Consider the following 19108-nt stretch of genomic DNA (forward strand, 5'->3'; position numbering starts at 1 on the left):
CGCGGGGGAACAGCCTTCGTCTTGGTGCTGGCATCTGATCTGATTAGAGAGCAGTGCGCGCTGTGAGGGTGAGGGTTACTTGAAGCGTGCCAAAAGGTGGTTTTGGATTTTGAATTTTGGGGTTTTCCATTGTTGGCATCTCTGAGATGGCGCCAAATGTGCTGAAGATCTGTGTAGACTTTCAAATGTATTCAAATCCAGCCGACTCACAATTAGAATGCAGTTCATGTCTAGGTCGATATACATAGGTCGGTAAACCCTGCGCAACCCTTTTAACACATGTACCAACCACCACAGAATATGCAGAAGAAAAGGACTTAGATCACGGCCCCTGCCTGACCAAGACGTTCATTAGACGCATGATTGATGAGGCTATTTGCATAAGTCTTTGGCTCTGAGGCACGTTCAGGATTCGGTCATGAGAACAAAGCCCAATGTCAACAGACCAGAGTTTCCATCATTAGTTATTCTCATTACTATAATTTGTATTATTATTATTATTATTATTATTAGTATTATTATTATACATGTAATTCAGTTAGCTAAAATCTCTCTTAGGGCGTATCCTTCAACTGCTCGATTATCCAATCCATGAAGTACTGTGTGCTCGAATAGACGCCGGGTATCTCGGGCCGTGCACAGCCCACGCCGTACGAGACCACGCCAATCAAATAGAAGCGCATCTGTCCGTCGACCACCTCGGAGGTCATCAGTGGTCCACCGGAATCACCTTGGCATGTATCCTTGCCGCCAGCCAAGACGCCCGCACAGAGCACCGCCTCATCAAATTGTTCCGGTGCCAGATATCGATTGACGCTCGCATACCTCCTACGGCACTCCTCATTTTCCAGCACGGGTATCATCAGCTGCATGAGCACCTCAGAGGACTGGCCACCCTCCTGGGTCTTGCCCCAGCCGACGACAAAGGGATTGGTTGACACGTAGGACTTGGAGCGCAGAGCTGGACTGCTGGGCATGCAGATGGGCACTATCGTGTCCGTAAACTGCACGTTTCGCTCCAAGTAGAGCATTGCGATATCGCCGCGTCCAATGCGCTTCACATACTGCGGATAGCTCACTTTCTGTCAATAGAAATGAGTGAAAGGAAAATATTAGAGAAGACTTTATCTATATACAGAAAATTCGAAAGGTAAACAAATCTATCCATAGCAACTCTCTAAATATATACCTTAGCAATCTTGATGTCCACATGACGTGCTTCGGTATCCGTTGTCAAATCATGTTCGCCCAGACGCACGAATGTCCTAAACAGAAAGGATATTCCATTTGAAATATAGTTCGCAATAATGCGACATCTACTCACAAATCCTCCCGAATGCAATGGGCTGCTGTGATCACATGTCTGGCCGTGATCAAAGTGCCGCCGCACTTGAACGGTGAGCCAGCGATAACGTCGTAGCCCAGTAGAGCGATCCAAGGCCAAGAGCCCTGCTTGGCCGGCTCTCCACCGACGACCTTCTTGAAGGCCGCCGCCCTGGGTGTTGCGCCGCAGCCCTCCGCCACGGTGGGCAGACGGCGTGGCACCTCATTGAGATTGATTAGAGGGACGGGGGTTGGGGTGGTCACCGCCTGGCCGGTGGGGCAACAGACGTGGGAGCCAACGCGACCGCACACCAGATTCGAGGCCTGCAGTTGCTTGGCATAGTCGGGATCTGTTTGCCTAGCCCGAAGTTCGTTGAAGACGGGCTCACAGCTTCTGATATCTACAAAGAAGTTAACGGCTTATAGAAGCAGATCATTTTGATACAGCTACACTCTGTACTTACCAACACACTCGCCCACCGTGCCAGGTGGAAACCGACAGGACGGACCGCGAGGCATTATAAGTGAGTCCGATGTAACTGGGGCAACCGTTGTGGTTGTGGTCGTCGTCGTCGTCGTGCGGCGCGTTGGCGGGGTGTTGGGGAACAGGAACGGATTATTAGTCGTCTGGGGCGGTATAAAGCCACCATCTGTGGTAAGGAAAGGATTCGGTCGATCTGTGACCGGATTAGTAATCGGTCGAGTGCAGCACACCTACATCGAGAGCAAATCGCAATTAGTCGCTTAAGCATATAGAATAGGTGGAAAACGAAAGAAAGAAAGAAACTCTACCAATGGATCGCGGTTGACGCTGCGTGTGCCGCAGCTGCGCTGCAGCTGCAAAATGTAATTCTGGGCGGTACGTCTATCGGTCTGCTGGAAGATATTCGCCACCTGAGGGCAATAGCTAAGCGCCACACAGCTACCATAATAGTTCTCGGGCGTTATGCAATTCTGGCGAACTAAAAATGGAACCAAAAAGCGAGAGTTTAGACACAGATTAGTAAGCTTACAAAGCTGAACGTTACATTAGTGAAAGTAAAACAAGATGAGAGAAAGCGATTAAAGAACTTATATGGAAAGTTTTAGAAGAGAAACGGAATGAAATTAGCAAATGGGAATTCTTTAAGAAATACTATACTACAAATACTTAGTCAATTGAGGTTTCACAGACCTATAGTATTACGCATTTATACGAGATGCATCATCAAAATACTTGAAGCAATCGAATATAGAAAAACTTGTTTGAAAAAGTTCAATTTTTGAGTTATGACAGTTAAGTGCTATAAAGAACGAAGCCGGTTACGAAATTAAATTATAGCTGAGATTAGCTTGCATAGAAACAGTTAGCTATACCCATATGATAAGAATAGGTTTTACTATTTTACTGATCAAACGATGATTGATGATATTGATCAACTATCTATATATAAATAAACTTATATATAGATATATAGATATATACATTTATATATATATACCATGGGGCTCGTGACATACTAATGGAATCACCCAATTAATTTTAATCTACATCCCAGAGATGTGTTTGAAATACTTAAAACACTTTGAACTCTCTCTTTGCTGAAATGAACTATCCGGTAAAACGTGATCGCAATGCCTAAGCACATCTGCATAATTGCCAAAAATTTCAAAATAAATAATAATAAAAGCTGTAAGGAAACGGCGACTGGCATACAGCGGCGCTCCGCTGACCTTGGCGCTAGCTTGCAATGACAGTGACACTGACTGGTTTTACGGACTGAACCTGAAGCGTACACCAAAAAAATAAACAAAAAACACAACTGTTTAATATACATTTTAATATATATATATATACATATACATATATATACCTGTAGAGCCAATTTCGAACAAGTTTCAATTAAAAACAATTTATATAGCTCCAAAACATAGCAGCGAAAACAAAAGACTTAGGCAACGAACTTGACAAAACATGCATGTTCGATTGTAAAATTGAATTCTTCATAAACAAATATATAGCAAGTCAAACTTAAAGAGTTTCCACTCAAATAAACATTGTATTTTTGTGCACAGACTTGAAAAGACTTGAGCGACAAACTTGACATAACAAATTTGCGTGCGACTCTAAATAGTGCTAAATGAAGCGTAATATGTATTGTTAAAAATATAGATTTTTACATAAAAATAGACAGAGCCAACTCAATATCGAACCAGTTTCAATCGAAAGCAAATTTTGCGCACACAAATCAAAGCACTTAAACCAAAAGACTTAGACAACGAACTTTGTCAAAAAAAAAAAAAAAAAATCCCCACTAAAAACTATAATTAATTCTCATCAATATTTTAATGTGAATATGCAGATATATTAAGTATGTTATGGATGTGTCGCAGTTAATGGAACGGGTTTCGTCTCGTAATCCCAGCTTGTTTACTTTGTTTTTGTTTAGCTAGTATTAGAAGTTTCTCTAAGGCTAGATGTGTAAGAATATGTATGTTTGCGCGCTTGTACCTTGTCGTCGATTGAACTGGGCGGGCGTGGGCGTGACCAGGCAGCCAAGCATTAACACAATACACAGCACTAGCTTCATTTTATCGCAGTTATATAGATTGATAATTAGATATGATATATATACATATATAAATATATATGCTTATAGAAATTCCGTATCCAATTTCGCGTTGCGCACTCGCGACGTGCACGACTCGACGAACGTTATCAGACTGAGCGCGTCTTACTGACCGGCTGTCAAGCTTCTTTAGAGATATTATTACTGGCACTGTTTTATTTTTTTTCCCCCCCCGACTCGAATTTTGATTTGGACAACGTGTTTGCGTGCCCGATCAGCGACAACGATTCGGCGTTCGATAGCCGAGTCGGGTTTTTATATATGCAGCCAGCGAGCTCTCAGTTCTGTTCTCAATGGCAGAGCATCGAGAGCGCTAATCTCATCAACTATTTAGTATATCAATTAAAAATCGCAGCTACAACAAACAAAAAATCACAAAATTCAACTGTAATTTTATGCAATTTTTCCCAATATAGCAAGCTAGATGACAAATCCCTTGGCTAGAATGCAAATTATAAATGGCATAAATTTACCGAACTGAACTGCATTGAATCTAACTATAATATCATATACCCCCTGCAATTATATCGGATATGTTCTAATTGCCTGCATATATATATGTAAAATTTCCATTATATCTAGTGCCAAATGGCGCTTACTCTCAATGTAAACAAAAGAACATACCCTATATAGTGTAGAATATATGTACATATAATAACGGAGGCCTAACAGCTATTACGGAGCCAGGGTAATCAATGTAATTAATATGTGAACAAGTAATAGAGCTTTGGGAATGAATATAAGCTAAGTATACTAAATATTTTATCTAAAATCGATATTTATTTACTTCAATTTAACTATGCTATCGATTAATATCGCTTTTAGCAAACTACAAGTTAAGATTGATGTATGATGATGTATCATAAACCCTAACACTAAACTGTGTAAATATGTTTCTAGAGTCAAAATATTCCCATAAAAGGGCTTCAATAATAACAACACAAATAATGCGGATCCAAATATGATATGCGAATAGTTAGCAATATTGTTGAAGCGATGAGAATATAACTATGTAATGAAACTATTAAGTACACAGAGTATATTTGAATATCCGTTTGTCTGTATAAGGCTATTAGAGAGGTCAAGCTAAGATAGTAGTAGTAGTATAACCAGCTAATATTCATTTGTAAAAGAGGCGTGGCAAAATGACAAATTTTCTATTTATTTTTCACATATGGAAAGCAGCAATCGTCAAGTTTTTAAATTTTGAATTCGCTATAAACTATAGAAATTTAAGATGTATATCCCATTTTAGCTAGATGTCAGTTGGTATCTATATATGAGTATCTCTTTTAGGGTATTCAAAAATGCATATGATTTATAGACATATGTATGCTAAAACTATGTGATGGACGTGTGAACTGACAGAGAGAGAGGGAGAGGGAGAGGGAGAAGGAGAGCGAGAGAAGCAGAGAAGAAAGAGAATGCTGTCAACGAGGCGTCCATTTGGCGTCTGTTGTTTGTCATTGTCGAGTTTTAGGAATCGAAAGTGAGTCAAAGCGAGGTTTATTTAGCACATTAAATGCTTGATCAGTGCTTGACCAGAGCTTGTAGCACTGCATTAATGACAATTGCTTAAATAATTTAAACGGATTTAGCCTATGCCGCCTAATGAAGCTGTTAGCTGACAGACTAATTGTCAACTGTCAGCTCATGTGGCATAAATTAAATAAAAATCGATTGGTTAATCAGTAGACCTGCGTCTCTGCCAACTAGTTACCATCTCATACGATCCAAGATCGACGATCGACGATCGACGATTGACGATAAGAGCTGAGGTTTGTTTGTATGCATTCGTTGTGTAAATCACAGACTGATTAAGAGAGAGAGATTACGATTTAGTTTGCGACTGGCATTGCATCTAATCGATGACATAGTCACTGCACAGAGAGAAATTTTAAATTCCAGAGAGGTCAACTGTTAAGGGATAAGATAAAGAAGTTTATTTTCTAATCTAAATTCAAAAGTAAACATGTTTAAAATATGTAGATCATTTTATAATATTCCTTCCGTCAACAGATATGATTCATATTTAGCCTTCAATATTTCAAAGAATATTTAAGCAATAAAATTGAATAAACACAACACTGAAAGAGAAACCAAAGAGACTAATAGTAATTTATTATAAAGATCGTAAGCTCGTCTGTTTCTCGCAGTGTATTTGCGTGCGTTGGACTGGAATCTGCTCGGAATGCCGAGCAGCTAAGAGCCAATTGCTATGCATAGAATGCGAACGCATATCATAGAACATCATATTATATATAGGCTCAATGTCGATGAGTAATTCGGAGCTGAAGTTGAATGAGAAGAGAATGTGGGAAATTCAGAGTATTTCGATATGTACCTCCTGCTGGCCAGTTCCGGCTGGCACATAGTTTATGTGACATGAAAAAGAAAAATCGACTCGATAATTGGCCAAGATTTTTTAAAAACTTGACTGGGTTTGATTTATGTTGCGACTCCACCTGGGCTAGTAGAGAGACAGAGATGGAGTATGACACGCGACATGTCGTTATATTTATAAACTCACAAATCAAGCTCACCCTCTACACAATGCCTATTTTATTCTGGAAATGCCCCATTTGTAATGCTTGCATGTTCACAAATGTACATAGGTATAGTGTTAATACTAAAAGGAAAATATGAAAAACAAATCTGTTTTATTTATACTAGGGACTTTTTTGAGTGTTTTTTTTGGAACTGATTACAGGGCAAAGATTTTCTATATACATCATAGGCATAGTCATAGGGAAAATTATAAATTCCATAGGGAATATTTTGAATTACCAAATATATGCACATATAACTCTTTGCAGATGTGCTATAGGTAGGTATGATGTTGAATTATGATAGTGATATATGTATAACATGTGCTTGACCATTGCACCAACAGCCGCCGCTGAAGATAAGAGAACGTTTGAACGCTGGCCAGCAGACAGAGTCATCAAGGCTTATCTCTCTACTATTCCGTCATCAAATATCAATTTCTATTTATTTAGGTGAGATTTACCTGCCTATACATTAGACATAGATAAGCATATGTAGTCAAAAATATTGCCAGAACTATAGTTCAAGAACTGCTTATATAAGCCCAGCTAATTATACAATCAATAAAAGAAGTAAGACCTTTGCAGTGAATACAGAATGTTAGATCGCCCTAAAGGATAGACTTAGAGAATATTAATATAATACTAATAAAGCAGCTGTATATGATTGTCTAACAGGTGATTTCATATTATATTTCACTTTATCAGATGAATTGATATTTATTTTCATACATTGTGTATTACATCTTTCATTTACTAAAAGTGTTGATAATCAAATATTAAGCGTAGCGTCGACGCATCGTCACCTCCTGCCCCTCGAAGCGCCAGCCAGTGTCTGCTGTATCCAACTCATGTAGCTGCTGGTTCTGGTGTAGACGCCGGGAAAACCGGGCTTGGCGCACTCGTAGCCAAAGGAAACAATGCCCAGCAGATAGTAGCGATAGATGCTGCCGTCCAGCTAAGATGATAAATAAATACATGGCATGATCATAAAGTTAAGAAACATATGAAAAGAAATGATTGTTTGTCGTGTGAGCTCCCCCCCTTGGTGAGATGGCAAGAAACTCAATCACCTTGGGGGATTTGTGGCTGATTTGGTGGCTCAATCAAGACCAAAATAAAAATGTAATTAAATAAACTGGTTCATTGCTGAGTCAGCCTGACGGACAGTGTAACTGACCTGCGGCAGCATTAATGGTCCGCCGGAATCCCCCTGACAGGCGTCGACTGTGGAGCTGCCAGCGCAAATTAGCTGCAAGAGAGGGAGAAAACAGATCGGAATCGTAATCAGATGATATGAGATAAGTATAGTATAAATTATTATAGTATCGCATATGCAGATTGGATTACTGTAGAAGACATCTCCCATCCACCTCTCACACCTTCCTTCCCATGCCCTTTCAATGTGGTTTACCTTGTCGCTGAATTGAACAAATTGAAAGACAGATTTGTAGCTCTGCTGGCAGCTCTGCCGTGAGACGATCGGCACCTGGGCATCCCGCAGCACATTGGAGGTGGCGCCCTGATGCTGCGTGGCCCCATAGCCGGCCACGAAGGGATTCATGCCCACGAACTGATCCTCAAGCTGAAACCGGCTCGACTCTGGCAGGCAAATGGGTCGAATGTCAGCTGGGGAAAATCCAAAGATATAATTAATAGGAATACAAGGGATATACATGAATATATATAGTATAAGGAATGAATAAAATTCTCCTAAAATAAAAGCTGAGTTAACAGGGAGATAAAACCCTATGGACTCTTATCCGTAGTGACAAGCGAAACTACTCTACGCTAGATGGCGCCATACACTTCCAAATAGAATCGAACAAAGTAAAATGAAACAGAAGCAAGACCTTAGCTAAACTCAATTATGTAAAAGTAATATAAGATTTTGAAAAATAATTTAAATATAAATAGAGTATAAACTATTGGCTGAACTATGAAAATATAGTATAAGAGATTAATAGCCTACATAAATTAAATATTAGAGTTTACAAAACCAATGAAAATATAATATTATAAGAGTTTGACAAAGGATTTCCAAGAGCGTATAAAATTTCACAATTTCGCCGCTACTCACCACTAGATGGCGCCTCGCCATTCAGCTCAATCAGGGCAATATCATTCGCAATGGCAGACAAATCGAATTGCGGATGCACAACAGTGCGTCGGATGCGATAATCCATCACACCCGCCTCGCTGGGATTGGAGAGATCGCGAGCGCCCAGGCGAACCAGCGCCAGCATGGAGTTAATGCAATGCGCCGAGGTCACAACAAACTGCGAACTGATCAAGCTGCCGGCGCAAAGAAATTCCAAGCTATTGCGATTGCCATCCTTAAAGTAGCCCAGAGCAGCCATCCAAGGATAGGCACCTGGTGGAAGAGGAGGCTTGGGTAAGAGTGAATGAGCTTCTGGGATAGATGCTCACCTTTGCGAACGGGCAAGCCGCCAACGACTCGATTTGTGGTGGCGCCACCTATGCCACAGCCGCTGGAGCTGATGGAGCTGCTGGCGCCGCCACCTGGCTGTGAGGGGAAGACAGGTAATGGTACAGGACCAGGAGCAGGAGCTGGTTGAACTGGCGCAGCTGGAGTAGGACGCAGCACAATTCCAGGTTGATTTATTGGCGGCGTGGGCTGAAAGACAGTAATGGGCGGAGGTGGAGGCGTGGTCGGTCCACTCAGCGAGGAGAACGAGAAGCCGACAGCTGGCGCAATTTGCTTGGGATGACGGCTGGCCGTAGGCTCACGCATCGTGGCACAACAAACCTGGAAAAACAGCCTCAACTCTTTAGCAAACGTCAAGGAGCAGGAAACTGGGGAGGAGGGGGGGGATTTACCAAGAAGCTGGCGCCATCAAAGCCACAAATGGACTGTCCGAGAAACGTGTGAAATTCCTGATCCGCTGTGCCCGTCTGATACTCCTGGACGAGATGCGAGCAGCTCGTCAGAGGGACGCAGCTGCCGGGGCGAGCGCGTGCATCATTGCAGCTCTCTGGGAGCTGGGGCTGGGCTAGAATGAGTTACAGATGGAGCTCATGGTACAGTTTTGGATTTGGGTTGGGTGCAAGTGCAACGATCGATTTGGATATTCAATTTGGTTTGTTTTTATTGCGCAATCAACTACAACTAGGTGAGGGTAGGGGGGGCTATGGGAACTCGATTTTGTAACTAGTGGAATCTGCTGCGACGACGCCGACGATGTCGACTCGGATTGAGCGGCATAAAGACCATGATATCCGAACCCATGGGCATACTGGAAGCCTGCTGCTGCTGCTGCTGCTGTCGTGGATCGATGCAGGGGCAATTGGGCAGCGGAGGCAGTCCGCCGGGAAGGCAAACGAAAGGCGACGAAGGACACGTCGGTGCGGGCAATGTAGTATCGGCTGCGGTTGTTGTGATCACGCCCGCTGTGGTTGTTGTGGTGCTGCTCGCTGTGCTGGAGGTGGTGGTGGTGGTGGTGGTGGTGGTCGTGGTGCCGGCAGTCGTTGTGGTCGTGGTGATTGGCTGCAAAGGCGGCGTCGGTTGAAACGTTGGGTACACTGCATTGGACGTGGATGTGGGCATTAATGGCACTTGAGCTGGCGGCACGGGCAACGGATAGACCGTAAAATAACCTGTGGGATACGCCGGACACAAGCCCTTGATGCTGGCCAAATACGAGAGAAATGGCCAGAAATAGACCTTTACACAGAACTCGTCCAGCAACATGCTCCAAGTATTTGATGCAATCCGATCCGATGCGTGCAGCTGCCCCAAGTGTTAGGCGCCAACTGCTCCAGAGCTGGCCAAAAACTCAATTTTTCAGGCCAACAACTGAGTCCATTTAAATTGCATTGCAACAAATTATATCAAATTTAATTTAATTCGAATGTTTTGTGGACTTTTCGCTTGACTTTTTACGGAACGGAAGCGCAGCACACAGGGCCGGTTCAGTGGCATCCAGAGCTTTGGGCCCGCAGCAATAGTGAGATTTTTGTATGTGAATATGTTATTGCATGCAGCTGATGTCACTGCTCCCCACGCTCCACTACTCCACTACTCCACTACTCCGCTGCCCGCTGCCCCGCACATTTCCCGCTTTTGCCATGCTTTGTTAGCTTTTCGGTAGCAAAAATTAAAATAACTGGGCCACTGACGCTTGACATCCGATTAACTCGGGCGCTATCAGCGATCGTGTTAACTGCTATTTACATGACACAAATTTCCAAGCAGAATATATTCGAGGCGCTACTAAATTAAGTCACATATTTGTTTATGCATTTGTCACGATCGCAATCGAAATCGCAAATGCCAGAGCTTAAAGCTCTACATATAAAAGGGATCAACTTACAGTTCACCAAATCGAACAGCCAGACAAGGCATATCCAGAACTCCGGGCTCCAGCTATATAGTTTATAGAGTTTTCCCATTGCTCCGGACTCCAACGCGACGCGTTCCCCTTTAAACAAACTTCAATAATGCACTGAGCTATGGGCGCTACGACGACTCCGAACTTAAAATAGAAATGAATATCAAAATAAATAAAAAAGCAGTACAATTATTTCGATTTATGATGGTTTAATTGGCGCAATTTTCAAATTAAATCTAATCATTTGATTAACATTTGACAGCATTACAAAAAATATGTGTGATGACAGTTGAGTTGAACTTGAAAAAGGTAAAGCACCTGTTGAACTCCCCACATCAAGGTCTATCTAACTATACATAGTCATATGCGGCGAGCATATCAGCTAAACATAACTGGATTTATATGAAATATTGACTGAATGACTGATAATTAGTGGGACGTTAGCATTTACCAAAGCTTTTCATTTTTTTTCCTCCAAGTGTTTTCTCCAATTATTTCTTCAAAGTATTTCTTCCAAGTTGTTCGTCGAAGCATTTCTGCTAAGAGTTTCCTCTAAGCATTTCTTCTTCTTCGATGTATTTCTTCTTCTTCGATGCTTTTCTTCTTCTGCGATGCATTTCTTCTCATTCATTCATTCTTCAAAGTCTTTTAATATTTTCCTCTAAGTCTTTTCTCGAAGTAATTCGAAGAATTTCCTTTAGGTATTCCTATAAGTCACTTTATTCATTTCACTTCACTTCATTTCATGTCACTTCACTTCATTTCACTTCACTTCACTTGACTTCACTGTACTGCCCGGCTGACCCCACAGAGTTTGGGTGACTGAAAAAATGCTGCAGCTGCTGCCCTTTATATAGAGCGACCTTCACTCACAGCCTAGGTAGCTCTCAAACGAGAAGACTCTCTGCAGCTAACATCGTTTTACTTCAATATAAATAGGAAATGAGTACTGCTGCATACACACAGAGAACTTAAATGATCTGGAGTGGTTCTTCGGCAGAAAGAGACAGTACAAAATGGGCAGGGAGACAGAGAGACATACAAACAGATATACATATACATATGTATGTAAATAATTTATACAATATCTATATATGTATTTTCGGATGCGCTTATTTATTGAGTTTTTGGCTTCTTAGTTAGGCACAGTTAGATTAAAATAATATTTCGGTTTACATTGAGAGAGACGAAACGGAAAATTGGCTCTAAATCTAAATGCCGACTACGACTACCTCGTGTACTCGTACATACAACATGCATACATCGAATATGAACTATGTATATAGAGTGGAGTATTGGAGTAGATAATTTGTATTTCTCAGTGTTGTCCGGTGGCGATCCTCGTCGATTTATTCCCGGTGCTTGCAGTCGAGAAAGAGTTGCGCCTGCGATTGAACGAATCGAAAGATTTCGAGCAGCATTTCGTTGGAGGTCTTGCAATTGCCCTGCTGTGGCTCAAAGAAGCCACCGGCACCACCAGCACCACCCACCGAACGTTTGCCCCAATCCGGCGAGAATGTCAACTGAGGAGAGCAAAATATATATGTTACACTGAAATACTTCCAGAATTGAGATATACTCGGATTCACCTGACATTCCACACAGGCCAGCAGGAAGAAGAGCACAGCGACAATGAGGACTTCAGTCTTGCAGTTCATCTTGGTTACTAGGAGCTGTAATCCACTATGAGCTAGAAACCACTTGAGCGCTGCTTTTATAGCTCTCTGGCAGACCAAGTTGCCGCAGACGGTTCAATTAACTGAGGACACTTCTAAGGATGCGCTGGCATCAGACAACAGATGCGGCGCCGCAGCTCTGACGTCATTCATATACAAAGAGATCAAAGTACGAATTTCGTATTAAAGTCATATGTGAATATATGCTAGGTATACACAGATATATATATAATATATAACAATTGATGCAGCTACTTGGGTTGTCTATATATTCAGCCGGATATAGGATTACTCGGAATAATACTCTATGAAGGAAAAGCTTAGATAGCTTATAGTGAATGGACTAACCGACGTATGGACGAACGAGGAGAAGTACGAGCTTTGCACCAACCAATATACGCTTTTCCATTGATTCCATTAATAACAACATTGACCAACTCTCCCCACATGCAAACTCTCTTAAAAACTTTAAACTTCTCATCTTTTCGACTAAGTGGAACCCTAGGCATCCGACTCTATGGCTAGACATGGCTCAACTATTTCTAGTTTCTAAATTAATAAAATTGCAACATTTTGGAAGCATTTGTGATTTGTATGTATTTATTAGAATTGCGCATATGTATATATATATATATATACTTTGTATGAAATATATATAAATAGGTATATAGTATTAAGAATCGTTAAATTAAGCAGTGTAGTAGTAAAACAAAGAATATTTATATAGTATATATACCATACATATAAATGTAATATAAAAGACGTTACACACTTTGTATAAAAAAAAGAAAAAGAAGAATAGAATTTTATAGAGGTTTACAAAATATTATTGTATTGTGCGTTTTTATCAAATTCCTTTCGTTTTATAAATATTTATATAATGCTAAAATTATGACAAGAAACAATTAAAATTGTTCATTTCTCATTATTATTTTTGTTGTGCTTGTGTGTGTTTTGTTAATTATATAAATTGTATTTATTTTGTTGGTTTTTTTCTTTTCGTATTTTTTGTTATCAATGCTCTGACTAAATGCAACGAGAACGAGGCACTCAATTTGTTATTAAACACAACACAATCTTTGATTACGCGTAACAACAAAAATCGAATCATATATATTATGTATATATATAGATATATATTATTAGTAAATAACAATACAAATTACAATAACACATTAATGTTTGGCTTAATCGAACATATTAACACAAACATTCAAAAACTTGGCGTCAATTACAAAAATTTCTCATCAAACTTTCTAATCATAAAAACACTTTTTGTCCTTAATTGTTGCACATTTGATCAACAAATAATATTACAAAAATATATATATATATCTATATATATTTTCATGTGTGTGTGTGTTTGTATATGTTTTATAAATGTTCATATATATATATATATGTATGTATGTATGTAGGTATGCAAGTATTTATGTAAGTATTTATATGTAAATGTGCTGTGGACTTATTGAGTTTGCTTTGCTTAGCTTTGCTTTCGTTTTATCCTTTTGCTTTTGTTTTAGTTAGTTAGTTTAACTGGCGAGTGGGCGTGGCATGAGCTTTTAGACAATTCATTTTATGTTCAGGCAGTTCACAAAATGCAATTCGTTGGGTTTCTGCTATAGCTGGGATTACTTCGGTTTACTGGGACATCGGAATCTCTCTATTTAGCTCAGTCGACGCGCATTATTAATTAATTATAAAAATTTTGGTGTTATACTCGTTACATCGTATCCTTTCTCTTCTCGATTCGTGGAGATTCGTTTTGGCTGCCCACTTTACATAAGGCAGCACTTCTTCTTGCCCTTCTTTTTGAAGCCCTCCTCAATGTAGGGTCGCTCGGCTATTTGAAATTTGCGCACAATGCGCACCAGCTCGTGGAACGCCTGATCCACATTCACTCGCAGCTTCGCACTACATTCAATATAGGGTATCATTAGGTTTCTGCTGGTATTTTGTGCCTCTTCCAGCGAGACATGACGTTGATGCTCCAAATCGCATTTGTTGCCCACCATCAACATGGGAAACTCATCACGATCCTTGACACGCAAGATTTGTCGTTGAAATTTGGGTATTTCATCGAAGCTGGAATGATCATTCAGCGAGAACACAAGCAGGAAACCCTCGCCGGAACGCATATACTGTTCACGCATTGCACTAAATTCCTCCTGGCCAGCTGTATCCAGAACTGTTAAAAAATTTCAAATAAATTAACGATATACTTATGTATACATTACTTATATATCTATCCACTCACTATCCAATTTGGCGGGCACATCATCAATCACACATTGCTTCGTATAGGAGTCCTCGATGGTTGGATCATAGTCTGTGACGAAATAGCTCTGAAATAGTACAGAATAAATGTATTAATATACTGTGAATAATTTTGATAACAATTGTGAATTTTAGATTAGATTGAAATTATATATTTATATTATTATATAAGTCACATATGTATTTTATAAATTATTTCTCTTGCAATTTAGTTAAATATAATGCAGATTCGGACTATACATATTTGTATATATAAATTTTATATTTGAATTTCGTTTATAATTTGTATATTTTTTAAATATTAATTTCGGTCATTCTTGCTTTATTTTTAATTATTTTTATTATTTTAATTTTTTTAAAAATATGTCGAAAATTCAATGTCATTTATATATACACATTTTAAGTTTAATGATAATTTAACCACTGTGCAGTAAATAAAACCTTTTGAAGCACTTTTTGATTTGTTTACACACAGTTTAATGCGCTACTTCAGTTGATGAAAATCTTGGCATACATAAAAACAAATGTTTATGCATGTGTGTTCGTGTGTGTGTGCATATGGTACATATATATACTAATCGTATATATATATGTGAATGGCTGTGGCATGGGCATATGAGGATGACGCAAATAACTAAAAATAAATATTGCTAGGCGCATTGCCACATTTTGTGAATGGTGCGACGGACGAATTAAGAATGAGACCGTGGTCGTGACCATGGCGAACGCCCCGTTAGATTGACCTCAACTCCGTACGCTCCTCACAGACACAGTCGCAGTATCCATTTAGGCCGCTCGACTGGGCAACGCCCTTAATACATGCCGATTTTCCATTTCGAATTGAATTTTCTATGAAAATACATTTCAACTTGATTTCGATGCGCTGATCTATGCTCAAAAATATGTAGCTCACACACACATATATGTATATAAGCATACATATATATGTATATTGCCAAACAAAGTAAGTCGCTTGTTGCTTTTGCCAAAACAAGGGTCCAGCCCACTTGTTACGTTACGCCGCGCCCCTCTGTTGTTGCGTTGTTGGATTTAGAGGTGCGCTACGCTATATATCACCGCTAAAAGTCACTGTCATAACGACGTCAAGATCACGTTTTCACACCAATGCGCAACACTGTTGCGTTTGCTTATACAGCAACATAGACAACGACGACGACGTCACCAGATCTTTTCATCTGCCCCTCACCTGTATGAATTGTATCGTTATGGCAGATTTTCCAACGCCGCCACCACCGACGACTACCAGTTTATACGTTTGCATTTGCATTTCTGTGCGATGCGTCGTCTAATTTTCTGTTTTATTTTATTGCTATACCGTCCGCGAAAAATATTCAACTAGAAATACACGAATGTATCGTCATCGCCGATACCATTACGAATCAACATATCGCCCAGGGTCTCATTACGACTAGTCGTTGCCACAGCAGATGTTTGCACTGCTGCTCTTTCAAATATCGCAATCAATTTCCAGAAAATCTTTCGTTTATTTAAAATACAGGAAATCAGACTTATTGTAAAGAACAATATGTAATCGGCAATAGGGTTAATACAAGCGTTACATAAAATATATCAAAATATCAATATATCGATATTTTCGTATTTTCTTTGTCCAAATATCGAATTTTTCGATATTCTTGATATATTTGCGTTGTCCGTCTTGTAATAAGTGAACCAAGCGCAGACGTAAATAAATGTAATATGGTGAAGACATATTATTCTGACTTTAAAAATGGAACGGCCAAATGTAATTTGTGCCTTAAAGTAATAAAAACAAGTGGTAACACGACAAATATGGCATCTCATATGAAAAACAAGCACTACGATGTTTTTGTAAAGTGCAACCAAAAAAAGGTAAGTACGCCTCATTTAAGGTGGCGTCGCTCTTCTGTGTGCTCGTGTGTTTAATTTTAAAGCCCGCGCTTTCTCAGAATACACAATTGAATTTTATTTACATACGTAGATTGTTTCGCTAAGAAGATTGTTTGTCTAAATAATTAGGTTTCTATTAACTCTGGAGAAAACCAAACAATTGAACAACCTCTCAGGAAGACTGAATCCTTAAAGGGTAAGTAAGGCTTATGTGATAATATTGAGCCATTATGCGCGAGAAATTTACATGTAATCTCTTAACACATGTCAGAGTGCTCGCAATTCATGCTTAAATAACAGTTTGTTTTCAACGATTACAGGAGATTGTTCACCTGATCCAGATACATATACCTCGAGGCCTTATTTTGAGTCAGTAATGTTATTGAAAAACGAAATGAAGCCTAGGAAATCGTGTGGTAATTTGGAAACCAGCTGCTCTAATAAACGGTTAAGTATTCCGGAGTTTGAAGATTCGATAGACCCAGTATTGTCTCAAACCTTGGATGAACAGTGTAACTCCAATGAGAAAGAGGCTTTTACAGAAAAAAGGAAAAGAATTAATATGAACACGTCTTCCCAACTGCTGTTAATTGAAAAGGAAAAATTAAAACTATTAGAAAAAAAAGTCAATGCACAAAAGATCGACGATGACTTGTCTTTTTTTGACAGCCTTCTGCCATATATGAAAACGATGGACATGAAAAAAAAATTGCTTTGCAGAATGGAAATTCAAAAGGTTGTTCTTGCCCATCTTGGAGAGTAAAACGATGCAATATAAATAATTAATAAAATTTAAAATATTTCTTAAAAACTTATTCAAGTATTCATTTTGGTTGTTTTACTATGTGGTATAATCATAAAATCAATACGCTTTGCCAAATATTTACATATTTTGCGACCCAAAGAACGCGGAAATCGTTGAGCATCAAATACTGGAGTTAGGCGGTCATTGTCATTTGTCATTTAAAAAACATGATTTTCCTTAATATTCTGGTTTTCTAGGACTATAAATTTATTGGAAAAAATAGTAAAAAATATATCGGTATTTTTAGAGCTGTATCTAAAATACTATATTGATATTTTTAAAAACTAAATATCATCGACAAATGTTCGGCAGCCCAGTAAATAACTGCAACAATAAATTCGAAACATTTCACGCGAAGGCATTATCGATAAATGTTGCATAGCGACTTTCGATTATTTGCAAGGAGCACAAAGTGCAATCGAAATTTAATTTAATTTTTTTTACACTTATTCAACAAGTTGGTTTAGAACTAAATATTTTGATAAAAAAAAATGGAAATGTTTAATGCTAATGCGACTCAGCGGTCATGCACAATCGCGCCAAAAGGCTAGTCAACTGCAGCAGCGAATTACAGCCATCAACAATCTTCATGTGGGTAATGCCAATTTCTCTTATGAAGTTCAACTTCAGCTGTTCGTCCACATTCAACCTCTTGCAGACGCGAAATATATTACCAATAATATCCTCAGGTGCATAGCCAAGGCGCCACAATTTCGCCAAGATTTTGTACGCCTTGTGTATATCATTGCTAGCACAATGTTGCAACATGTCCTGCAACAGCATCGGATGGGGCTCATCACAAACTTTAAAAACATTAGCGCCCGTAATTTCACCGAATCCTTGAGCCGTGGACTGCAAATTATTAAGAGCTTGTCGCATATCGCCCTGTGCCGTAAACACAATCGCCTCCAATCCATCCTCATCGTACTTGAGCTGCTCTAACTGACACACCTCGATTAGCTTGGCTAGCACCTGGGCATCCGATAGTTTACTGAACCGCAGCATGGCACAACGCGATTGAATTGGCTCAATGATTTTCTCACTCGTATTACAGGCGAGTGCGAAACGCGTTGTGTTACTATAGATTTCCATGGTGCGCCGCAGCGATTGCTGTGCACCCTCAGTCATGCTGTCCGCCTCGTCCAGGATGACTATTTTATGCCGGCCGCGGGGCAGCGTGACCTTCTGTTGGGCAAACATCTTGATTTTATTTCGCACTACATCGATTCCACGTTCGTTCGATGCATTCAACTCGAGCACCGCATCCTTGTAGCTGTCGCCCAGCAAAATGCGCGCCAGGCACTGTATAGTTGTTGTCTTGCCCACGCCAGGTGGTCCCTGAAAAAGATTTCGCATTATTTATATCATATCTTTAGTTATATTTACAAAGACATTACAGCAATTATTATGTTTGGCGAATTGCCCTGAGTGGAGAAGACGGATAGGCGGGCGACTGTGTCTTCATTGCCTACAATTTCATCGAACTTAACAGGCCGATACTTTTCAATCCAAGGCAAATTATTGCGCTTGTCCACAACCACAATTCCTGTATCCTCTGGCATTTCTCTTTTATTTAATTAAATTACAATTTTAGGCTCCGAACGCAATTGCAAATATAAAACGCGGGATT

At 39.7% G+C, this 19108-nt stretch overlaps 5 protein-coding genes and 1 long non-coding RNA gene across 6 annotated transcripts; 1 reads left to right on the plus strand and 5 right to left on the minus strand.

The window, feature by feature from the left end:
• Window positions 1–482: 482 nt before the first annotated feature.
• On the minus strand, window positions 483–4172 carry LOC115563115 (venom serine protease Bi-VSP). The gene is made up of 6 exons (XM_030385592.2): window positions 3815–4172; window positions 2116–2285; window positions 1788–2037; window positions 1325–1724; window positions 1190–1265; window positions 483–1082 (listed from the first exon to the last, which is right to left on the minus strand). Exons 1-6 carry the CDS (start codon window positions 3891–3893, stop codon window positions 555–557), a joined length of 1503 nt encoding a protein of 500 aa, XP_030241452.1. The 5' UTR covers window positions 3894–4172; the 3' UTR covers window positions 483–554.
• A 3024-nt stretch (window positions 4173–7196) lies between these two features.
• Window positions 7197–10803, minus strand: LOC108652593 (proclotting enzyme). The gene is given in 8 exon segments (XM_089259316.1): window positions 7197–7436; window positions 7659–7730; window positions 7893–8107; window positions 8559–8852; window positions 8909–9248; window positions 9320–9481; window positions 9639–10495; window positions 10530–10803. Coding segments are annotated over 7 exon segments (1791 nt in total). The 5' UTR covers window positions 10191–10495; window positions 10530–10803; the 3' UTR covers window positions 7197–7280.
• Window positions 10804–11925: 1122 nt separating this feature from the next.
• Window positions 11926–12576, minus strand: Akh (Adipokinetic hormone). Its single transcript, XM_030385598.2, has 2 exons — window positions 12420–12576; window positions 11926–12353 (listed from the first exon to the last, which is right to left on the minus strand). Exons 1-2 carry the CDS (start codon window positions 12486–12488, stop codon window positions 12180–12182), a joined length of 243 nt encoding a protein of 80 aa, XP_030241458.1. The 5' UTR covers window positions 12489–12576; the 3' UTR covers window positions 11926–12179.
• Window positions 12577–14191: 1615 nt separating this feature from the next.
• On the minus strand, window positions 14192–16189 carry Ras64B (ras-like protein 2). Its single transcript, XM_018110731.3, has 3 exons — window positions 15991–16189; window positions 14764–14851; window positions 14192–14694 (listed from the first exon to the last, which is right to left on the minus strand). The coding sequence occupies exons 1-3, from the start codon at window positions 16069–16071 to the stop codon at window positions 14285–14287; spliced, it is 579 nt and encodes a 192-aa protein (XP_017966220.1). The 5' UTR covers window positions 16072–16189; the 3' UTR covers window positions 14192–14284.
• A 273-nt stretch (window positions 16190–16462) lies between these two features.
• LOC115563120 (uncharacterized) lies at window positions 16463–17494 on the plus strand. The gene is made up of 3 exons (XR_003980298.2): window positions 16463–16655; window positions 16803–16869; window positions 16994–17494. It is a non-coding gene; the product is annotated as an uncharacterized LOC115563120 (long non-coding RNA).
• A 429-nt stretch (window positions 17495–17923) lies between these two features.
• RfC4 (replication factor C subunit RfC4) lies at window positions 17924–19093 on the minus strand. Its single transcript, XM_030385594.2, has 2 exons — window positions 18876–19093; window positions 17924–18816 (listed from the first exon to the last, which is right to left on the minus strand). The coding sequence occupies exons 1-2, from the start codon at window positions 19038–19040 to the stop codon at window positions 17986–17988; spliced, it is 996 nt and encodes a 331-aa protein (XP_030241454.1). The 5' UTR covers window positions 19041–19093; the 3' UTR covers window positions 17924–17985.
• Window positions 19094–19108: the final 15 nt, after the last annotated feature.

The sequence above is a fragment of the Drosophila navojoa genome, chromosome 4 (genome assembly GCF_054131105.1).
Source record: "Drosophila navojoa isolate 15081-1374.11 chromosome 4, UAZ_NAV_1.0, whole genome shotgun sequence".
NCBI lineage: Eukaryota > Metazoa > Arthropoda > Insecta > Diptera > Drosophilidae > Drosophila > Drosophila navojoa.

Excerpts from the sequence above, each read along its gene's own strand:
- RfC4 (XM_030385594.2), bottom strand. The coding sequence starts at position 19,040 with ATGCCAGAGGATACAGGAATTGTGGTTGTGGACAAGCGCAATAATTTG. Across the intron at positions 18,817-18,875 it reads CGCCAAACATAATAATTGCT|GGACCACCTGGCGTGGGCAA; the intron begins GTAATGTCTTTG and ends AATCTTTTTCAG.
- Akh (XM_030385598.2), bottom strand. The coding sequence starts at position 12,488 with ATGAACTGCAAGACTGAAGTCCTCATTGTCGCTGTGCTCTTCTTCCTG. Across the intron at positions 12,354-12,419 it reads TGGCCTGTGTGGAATGTCAG|TTGACATTCTCGCCGGATTG; the intron begins GTGAATCCGAGT and ends TGCTCTCCTCAG.
- LOC115563115 (XM_030385592.2), bottom strand. The coding sequence starts at position 3,893 with ATGAAGCTAGTGCTGTGTATTGTGTTAATGCTTGGCTGCCTGGTCACG. Across the intron at positions 2,286-3,814 it reads CCAGTTCAATCGACGACAAG|TTCGCCAGAATTGCATAACG; the intron begins GTACAAGCGCGC and ends TTCCATTTTTAG. Across the intron at positions 1,083-1,189 it reads TGGACATCAAGATTGCTAAG|AAAGTGAGCTATCCGCAGTA; the intron begins GTATATATTTAG and ends TTCTATTGACAG.
- Ras64B (XM_018110731.3), bottom strand. The coding sequence starts at position 16,071 with ATGCAAATGCAAACGTATAAACTGGTAGTCGTCGGTGGTGGCGGCGTT. Across the intron at positions 14,852-15,990 it reads TAACGATACAATTCATACAG|AGCTATTTCGTCACAGACTA; the intron begins GTGAGGGGCAGA and ends GTACTATTTCAG. Across the intron at positions 14,695-14,763 it reads TGTGCCCGCCAAATTGGATA|TTCTGGATACAGCTGGCCAG; the intron begins GTGAGTGGATAG and ends ATTTTTTAACAG.